This window comes from Sapajus apella, unplaced genomic scaffold (assembly GCF_009761245.1).
Source record: "Sapajus apella isolate SASKATOON/1434 unplaced genomic scaffold, GSC_monkey_1.0 scaffold151, whole genome shotgun sequence".
Taxonomy (NCBI): Eukaryota; Metazoa; Chordata; class Mammalia; order Primates; family Cebidae; genus Sapajus; species Sapajus apella.
In genome coordinates this window covers 1,142,770-1,151,794 of record NW_022437091.1, presented here as the reverse complement: position 1 = coordinate 1,151,794, position 9,025 = coordinate 1,142,770, and the positions used below count along the sequence as shown (strand labels likewise).

The 9,025-nt window shown below is 45.5% G+C and overlaps 1 protein-coding gene across 5 annotated transcripts in view; it reads left to right on the top strand.

Annotated features, from left to right (window-relative positions):
* The window catches only part of RBM23 (RNA binding motif protein 23), a 19,972-nt gene that overhangs the window by 8,757 nt on the left and 2,190 nt on the right, over positions 1 to 9,025 (top strand). For 2 of the 5 annotated variants that reach the window (XM_032265560.1, XM_032265561.1), the window contains exons 4-10: positions 1,064 to 1,111; positions 3,722 to 3,892; positions 4,417 to 4,470; positions 4,614 to 4,731; positions 4,825 to 4,977; positions 5,059 to 5,196; positions 7,030 to 7,095. In XM_032265560.1, coding sequence (XP_032121451.1) covers positions 1,064 to 1,111; positions 3,722 to 3,892; positions 4,417 to 4,470; positions 4,614 to 4,731; positions 4,825 to 4,977; positions 5,059 to 5,196; positions 7,030 to 7,095 — 748 coding nt within the window. Of the gene's footprint in view, positions 1 to 565; positions 627 to 1,063; positions 1,112 to 3,721; positions 3,893 to 4,416; positions 4,471 to 4,613; positions 4,732 to 4,824; positions 4,978 to 5,058; positions 5,197 to 7,029; positions 7,096 to 9,025 lie in introns of those variants that run through there. The other 3 variants (XM_032265562.1, XM_032265563.1, XM_032265564.1) reach the window with 2 other exon arrangements.

Below are 9,025 nucleotides of genomic sequence, written 5' to 3'. Positions count from 1 at the left end.
CTCTTGTTACCCAGGCTAGAGTGCAATGGCGCGATCTCGGCTCACCGCAACCTCCGCCTCCTGGGTTCAGGCAATTCTCCTGCCTCAGCCTCCTGAGTAGCTGGGATTACAGGCACGCGCCACCATGCCCAGCTAATTTTTGTATTTTTAGTAGAGACGGGGTTTCACCATGTTGACCAGGCTGGTCTCGATCTCTTGACCTCGTGATCCACCCGTCTCGGCCTCCCAAAGTGCTGGGATTACAGGCTTGAGCCACCGCGCCCGGCCAAGACTTGACTTTTAATAATGGCTCCACTGGGTCATGAGAATAATGGTGACTTGATGTAATGATCTGGTCTTCACTTTCCAGCGTAGATTTGTGGATCAGTCCTAGAATCGATATGCTTTATTTGAATAAAACAACAAGAGGGGCCGGGTGTGGTGGCTAATGCCTGTAATCCCAGCACTTCGGGAGGCCAAAGTGGGTGGATCATCTGAGGTCAGGAGTTCAAAACCAGCCTGACTAACATGTTGAAACCCCCTCTGTCTCAAAAAAAGGCAAGAGGACCCCTGATTTGGAAACACCAGGTTTTGCTTGGCTTTGGGGGGAAAATGGCCTCTTCAGATGCCTGGCAGCTTTCAGGGCCGTAAATTGGTATTGTGTAATTGCTGTGAACCTGCTGGATCATCTTCTGAGCTTTGGTCTTTTCATGCTTTCTATTTCATTCTGGCCTTGCTGTAATTCTTACTCTTTGGCAGTGATGATGAAACCTCTTTAAGAACTTACATTCCTGACTGGGTGCAGTGCTCACGCTTATAATCCCAGCACTTTGGGAGGCTGAGGCAGGTGGATCACTTGAGGCCAGGAGTTCAAGATGAGCCTGGCCACCTGTCTCTACTAAAAATACAAAAAATTAGCTGGGCATGATGGTACATGCCTGTAATCCCAGCTACTTGGGAGGCCAAGGCATGAGGATCACTTGAATCTGGGAGGCAGAGGTTGCCGTGAGCCGAGATTGCACCACTGCTTGACAGAGTGACTCTGTCTCACAATTTAAAAATATATATATACTCTCTTTCTCAGGAAGAAGAGGAGTCGGAGCCATAGTAGAAGCAGGGATAGAAAGCGCAGGTCAGTAATTCTGGGCCAGGCACTGTGGCTCACATCTTTAATCCTAGCACTTTGATAGTCAAGGTGGGAGGTATCACTTGAGGCCAAGAGTTCAAAACCAGTCTGGGCAACATAGCAAGATACTGTCTCTACAAAAAATAAAAAAACTAGCCAGGTGCGGTGGTGCATATTTGTACTTCTAGCTACTTGGGAAGCTGAGGCTGGAGGATTGCTTGAGCCCAGGAGTTCGAGGTTGCAGTGAGCTGAGATTGTAGCACTAAACTCCAGACTGGGCAACAGCTTGAGAACCTGTCTCAAAAAAAAAAAGTTAAAACATTTAGCTGCAAACACAAACACATTGTACACCTGTACAAATTTTCTTTATGTCCTTAATTCTATAAGCTTTTTTCTATTTAAAAAAAAAATTTTTTTTTTTTTTTTTCTTTGAGACGGAGTTTCACTCATGTTACCCAGGCTGGAGTGCAATGGTGCAATCTCGGCTCACCGCAACCTCTGCCTCCTGGGTTCAGGCAATTCTCCTGCCTCAGCCTCCTGAGTAGCTGGGATTACAGGCACGCACCACCATGCCCAGCTAATTTTTTGTATTTTTAGTAGAGACGGGGTTTCACCATGTTGACCAGGCTGGTCTCGATCTCTTGACCTCGTGATCCACCCGCCTCGGCCTCCCAAAGTGCTGGGATTACAGGCTTGAGCCACCACGCCCGGCCTACAATGCTTTCTTTTAGAGCACCTCTGGAAGGATCTGCCTAAGGCTGTTTTATAGTTAACTTTTTTTTTTTATAAGTGGAAGTAATACATTCTAGAATGTTGATAACAAGTATAGTAAATACATTAATCAATAACATCATTATTGTAAAGTATATACTGTACATAGTTGTTTTATTTTTAATTGATGCATGATAGATGTATGTAGTTCCTGGTATGTATAAAATTTAATACATATAATTTGTAAAGATCAAATCAGTATACTTGGGATATCCTTCATCTTAATTTTTTTTTTTTTTTTTTTTAATATAGAGTTTTCGCGCTTGTTGCCTAGGCTAGAGTGCAATGGCGTGATCACGATCTTGGCTCACCACAACCTCCTGCCTCCTGGGTTCAATCGATTCTCCTGCCTCAGCCTCCCAAGTAGCTGGGATTACAGGCATGCGCTGCCATGCCTAGCTAATTTTGTATTTTTAATAGAGACATGGTTTCTCCATGTTGGTCAGGCTGGTCTCGAACTCCTGACCTCAGGTGATCCACCTGTCTCGGCTTCCCAAAGTGCTTGAATTACAGTCGTGAACCTCCACGACCGGACCAACATTTGTCTTTTCATTATGCTAGGAAACATTCAAATTATTTTCTACTAGCTATTTTGAAATGTATAATAGATTATTTTACACTGTAGTCACCCTACTGATCTGTCGAACACTGGGTCTTATTTTTTCTTTTCTTTTCTTTTTCTTTTTTTTTTTGAGACAGAGTCTTGCTCTGTCACCCAGGCTGGAGTACAGTGGTGCAATCTTGGCTCACTGCAATTTCCACCTCCTGGGTTCAAGTGATTCTCCTGCCTCAGCTTCCCGAGTAGCTAGGACTACAGGTATGCACCATCACGCTCAGCTAATTTCCTTTTTTTCTGTTTTTGTTTGAGATGGAGTTTCGCTCTTGTTGCCCAGACTGGGGTGCAATGGCACAACCTCGGCTCACTACAACTTCTGCCTCCTGGGTTCAAGCTACTCTCCTGCCTCAGCCTCCCAAGTAGCTGGGATTACAGGCATGCGCTGCCACACCCAGCTAATTAGGTATTTTTAGTAGTTTCCATGTTGGTCATGCTGGTCTTGAACTCCTGACCTCAGGTGATCTGCCCACCCCAGTGCTGGGATTACAGGTGTGAGCCACCATGCCCAGCCCTGGGTCTTTTTTTTTTTTTTTTTTTTTTTTCTTTTTTTTTTGAGGCAGAGTCTTACTCTGTTCCCCAGGCAGGAGTACAGTGGCACAATCTTGGCTCACTGCAGCCTCCACCTCCTGGGTTCAAGCGATGAACCCAGGAGGTGGAGGTTCTGCCTGAGCCTCCCGAGTAGCTGAGACTACAGGCACGTGCTACCACGCCTGGCTAATTTTTGTATTTTTAGTAGAGACAGAGTTTTACCATATTGGCCAGGTTGGTCTCAAACTCCTGACCTCATGATCTGTCCACCTCGGCCTCTCAAAGTGTTGAGATTACAGGTATGAGCGACTGTGCCCAGCCCTTTTTTCTATTAAATCATATATTTATACCCATTAATCTGCTTCTCTTTATTCCACCCACACCCCTCATTTCCCTATCCTTCCTGATCTTCCGTAAACACTAGTCTACTTTCTGTCTTCATGAGATCCACTTTGTACATAATCAGATGTGCTATACTTTTATACAACTGGGAGTGCAATAGGTGATAGTCTTGTTTACACCAGCATCACCATAAACACATAAGTAATACGTATGCTTTACGACATTATAGCGTCTGTAATATTACTAGGTTGTGGGAACTTTTTTAGCACCCTTATGATCTTATGAGACCACTGTTGTATATGCACTTGGTTGTTGCCTAAACATGATGTGGGCATGACTGGAGTTGTTGCCATCTGTAGTCGTAGTCGAGACCGGGATCAGCATAGACGGAGAAACAGTCAGAGTCGAAGTCGAGATCGGCAGCATCGTCACCGTAGCCGTAGCTGGGATCGTCGACATAGTGAGTCACGAAGTCGGGACCATCGTCGTGAGGATCGTGTGCGCTACAGGAGTCCTCCACTTGCCACTGGGTATCACTTTTTGCGAATAAGATTCACCTTTGTATAGTCATCTGGATAAAACAACAAATGTACTCTGAACCCTGTTTGAGGAAGCTTATTATAACACATTGTGATTGACAGGATACTCAGGCACAGAAAGGGTTGGTGTTAAAAATGTACTGTTGGGTGCGGTGGCTCATGCCTGTAATCCCAGCACTTTGGAAGGCTGAGGCCAGAAGATCACTTGGGCCCAGGAGTTCGAGACCAGCCAGGGCAACATAGTGAAACCTTGTCTCTACAAAAAAATGCAAAAATCAGCTAGATGTGGATGTGTGTGCCTATAATCCCAGCTGCATAAGGAGGATGAGGTGAGAGGATTGCAGAGGCAGAGACTGCAATGACCTGAGATGGCACCACTACACTCCAGCCTGGGTGACAGTGGAAACCCTGTCTCAAAAAAAAAAAGTACTGGGATCTGGTTTTCCCACCATGGAAGACCCAGCAATGGACTAATCAGAGTAAGGTTTCACCTCTTGTTTTTCTCTATTCTTTAGCCATAGGTATGGACACAGTAAGAGTCCTCATTTCAGAGAGAAGAGCCCAGTCAGGTAAGTTGATAATGAATACTTTTTTAGGGATTGTGAATTATGAATAAAATGTTATTCATAATTTTACAGGAATGTGTAGTTCGTAAGGGTTAGCTAGTGACCAGGTGCTGAGAGGGCTGGTCTCAACGCATTTCAATCTTTAGGGAGCCAATTGATAATCTGAGTCCTGAGGAGCGTGATGCCCGTACAGTTTTCTGTATGCAGTTAGCTGCCCGCATTAGGCCTCGAGACCTGGAGGACTTTTTCTCTGCTGTAGGCAAGGTAACCCTCCCGCCTTAGTTTTCTTCTGAGTAGCTTATTTTCTTTCTAGCTCCCTTTATGCCCAACTCAGGATTTCTTTTGTGTCCTGGATAGGTTCGTGATGTACGTATCATCTCAGATCGGAACTCACGCCGTTCTAAGGGCATTGCCTATGTGGAATTCTGTGAAATCCAGTCTGTGCCACTGGCCATTGGGCTAACTGGGCAACGGTTGCTGGGAGTGCCTATCATTGTACAGGCTTCACAGGTGAGCAGGCTGAGAAACAGCCATAAGATTTTAAGGGGAGAGGGAATGTGGGACATGACCCATCATTTCCTCCTTCCCCAGGCAGAGAAAAACCGACTGGCAGCCATGGCCAACAACCTGCAAAAGGGCACTGGTGGACCAATGCGCCTCTATGTGGGTTCCCTGCACTTCAATATCACTGAAGACATGCTCCGAGGCATCTTTGAGCCCTTTGGTAAAGTGAGTAGAAGTGAGAAAAACCTCTGAAGGGAATTGGAAGAAGTGGGGAGGGTGAGTGAGTGAGTGTGCTTCTCTGTTCTGTCTGGCCAGGATTAACCTGCTGTGTACATCATGATGACATATGAATCTATGCTGTGAAAGTTTGGTCCCATCTCTGTTCGTGTGCTCGGTAGACAAATAAGTTAGACATAATGAAATCAAATAATAGGCCAGATTAAGAAAGAGTAGTAGGTAAGATTAAGATTACTAATTAAGAAATGGAATACAGTGGCTCATACCTGTAATCCCAGCACTTCGGGAGGCCAAGGCAGGTGGATTGCTTGAACCCAGGAGTTTGAGAGCAGCCTAGGTAACATGGCAAAACCCTGTTTCTACAAGGAATACAAAAAATTAACTGGGCATGGTGGCATGTGCATGTAGTCTCAGTTACTTGGGAGGCTGAGGTGGGAGGATCCCCTGAGCCCAGGGAGGTTGAGGCTGCAGTAAACTAAGACCATGCCACTGCACTCCAGCCTGGGTGACAGAGTGAGAACTTGTCTTGGGGGGCGGGGGGAACATCAGTCGGTTGGAATGTTTTGGTAAAAGATGGCCTTTTTTTTTCCCCTGAGGCTCCTACAGGCTTGACCTCCCAGGTTCAAGTGACCCTCCTACCTAGTAAGTTTTAGTTCTGGAATCTAGAACTTCTAATTCCAGTAAAGTAGCTGGGACTGTAGGTGTGCACCACCATGCCTGGCTAATTTTTGTATTTTTTGTAGAAACGAGGTTTTGCCATGTTGCCTGCCCACCTCAGCTTTCCAAAGTGCTAGGATTACAGGGATTAGCCACCACGCCCTGCTGTTTCTTTTGAAAAGAAGATTTGGGCCAGGTACTGTAGCTCAGTCTATAATCACAACACTTTGGGAGGCTGAGGCAGGAGGATCACTTGAGCCTAAGAGTTTGATAGCAGCCTAGGCAATATAGCAAAACCTTGTCTCTACAAATAAAAAATTAGCTGGGTGTGGTGGCCTAAGCCTGTAGTCCCAGCCACTTGGGAGGCTAAGGCGGAAGGATTGCTTGAGCGTTAGAGATCAAGGCTGCAGTGAGCCATGATTGTGCCACTGCCTTCCATTTTGGGCAACAGAGTGAGACCTTACCGCAAAAAATAAATAAATAATAGAGATGTAATTTGTAAAAAAAAAAAAAAAAAAAACAGAGAGAGAGAGATAATTTGTTGGGTAGTAAGTTAGAAATATTGGCAGATCGTGATGGCTCACACCTGTAATTCCTGAACTTTGGGAAGCTGAGCCTGGTGGATCATTTGAGGCCAGAAGTATGAGAACAGCCTGGCCAACATGCAACATGGTAAAACCCCATCTCTACTAAAAATACAAATTTTTTTTTTCCCCCGAGATGGAGTTTCGCTCTTGTTACCCAGGCTGGAGTGCAATGGCGTGATCTCGGCTCACCGCAACCTCCGCCTCCTAGGTTCAGGCAATTCTCCTGCCTCAGCCTCCTGAGTAGCTGGGATTACAGGCACGTGCCACCATGCCCAGCTAATTTTTTTGTATTTTTAGTAGAAACACTCGTCTCTTCACCATGTTGACCAGGATGGTCTCAATCTCTTGACTTTGTGATCCACCCACCTCGGCCTCCTAAAGTGCTGGGATTACAGGCGTGAGCCACCGTGCCCGGTTAAAAATACAAAAATTAATGATCGCACCACTGCACTGCAGCCTGGGCAACAGAGTGAGACTCTGTCTCAAAAAAAAAAAGAAAAGCAATCTGAGTAGGAAAGATTGAAGGTGTATGGGCTAGTCAAAAGTTTACTAATAATTTCTTACTATTCTACTACAGATTGATAATATTGTCCTGATGAAGGACTCAGATACAGGCCGCTCTAAAGGTTATGGTTTCATCACGGTGAGTCTCTAGTCTTTTTAATTTTTTAGTTACTTTGGGTTTGTCCACTTATTTGATTTTGCAGCTTAGCTTCATCCTCCTTTAGGAACTGTCTAAATTACCCATAAATTTAGTGCCTGAAGCTTGGACTAGCCTTCTACCCCTTGAGATGAGAGCATTGCTTGAGATTTTGGCTTTGCTTCTAACACTAACACTCTGTCAGTGGTCCTGGTATGGGGGTGTCCAGGAGTTCAAGCAGCTTCCCTTGTGCTGCACCCTGGCTCTTTGGGTAATAGTAACCAGGCTGCAGCTAAAAGGTTGGAGGCATAAGGGAGGTTAGGTATGGGCTTTTAAAGACGTAGAATTGATGTTTCTCATAACAGGGGTAGTAATAGGAAATTATACTCCCCTCTGGTGCTGCCCCATTTGAAGCAATTTCTGCGTTGAGAAGGATCAGTTATTAACATAGCAAGCACTGTGGGGAGAATAGTGAGGCTACCTAATTATGGGCAAGTTTCACCTTTTACTGACATTCCAGCAAAATTATTTCCAATTCCTATATCCGGTTCTTCCAGCCCCATGTGACTCCAGGCTGAGAACTGGCTGCCAGCCACAAAATCTGATAGAAGCTGGTATTTTCTGGGTTTAATCCAGGCAGCATACACCCCCACAGTTACCCACAGGCAGAGGGGCATTAGGTTGTATTCTGCCATTGGAATTGCTCACCTCACAAGTAGCCAGTAAAGGCAAGCCATGTGTAGCACCTGCCTAGGAACTGTCAGTACCACATGCCAGGCCCTAGGCAGGTAATACTGTTAGCTAGCTAAACAAAGCTAGCTGTGGTGTTGACAATTCTTTGGTGGTGAGTAACCTTTGTAACTTTTTCTAGCTCTCTGACTGAGATATGGAAAGGCTTCTGTGTGGCATTTTTGCACTTGTGTTGTTGCCTTTTAGGTCAACAACCTTGACATTTATACAAACAGCAGATTGGGAATCCTTTATACCAGGATGCTGCTGGGTACTGCTGATAAAAGGGACTAGAGAGTAAAGGCCTTCAGGTCAGCAGATCACTTGTAATCAGCAACTCTGGTGTGTATGTGAGGGTGTGCATGCTGCCTTGCTGTCAACACTAGGGTGTGTTCCCTTCTAAGCCTGGAATTAGGAATTCCAGATTCCTAGTACTTGACTAAGAATTCAAACTTACTAGTACAAAGAACTGAATTAAAAGCCCACTAGCCTTGGCTCTCAGCCTGTCTTCCATTTGATATACCCATTTTTGAAATAACCTGTTAGTCCAGGTTTCCTGCAGTAATAAACTTTTGCAGGCTGGGCGCAGTGGCTCACACCTGTAATCCCAGCACTTTGGGAGGCCAAGGTGGGCAGATCACAAGGTTGGGAGATCAAGACCATTCTGGCCAACATGGTGAAACACCTTCTCTACTAAAACACACACAAAAAATTAGCTGGCTGTGGTGGCACGCACCTGTAGTCCCAGTTACTTGGGAGGCTGAGGCAGGGGAATCGCTTGAACCTGGGAGGCAGAGGTTGCAGTTAGCCGAGATTGCAATTGAGCCACTGTAATCTAGCCTGGTGATGGAGCAAGACTCCATCTCAAAAAATAAATAAACTTTTGCATTGTTAGAGTTTTTTGCTTTTTTTTTTTTGAGATGCAGTTTTGCTCCTGTTGCTCAGGCTGGAGTGCAATGGCGTGATCTCGGCTCACTGCAACCTCTGCCTCCCGGGTTCAAGTGATTCTTCTGCCTCAGCCTCCCTAGTATCTGGAATCACAGGCATGTACCACCACACCCAGCTAATTTTGTATTTTTAGTAGAGACAGGGGTTTCACCATGTTGCCCAGGCTGGTCTCGAACTCCTGACTTCAGGTGGTCTGCCCATCTTGGCCTCCCAAAGTGCTGGGATTACAGGCATGAGCCACCATGCTTGGCCTATT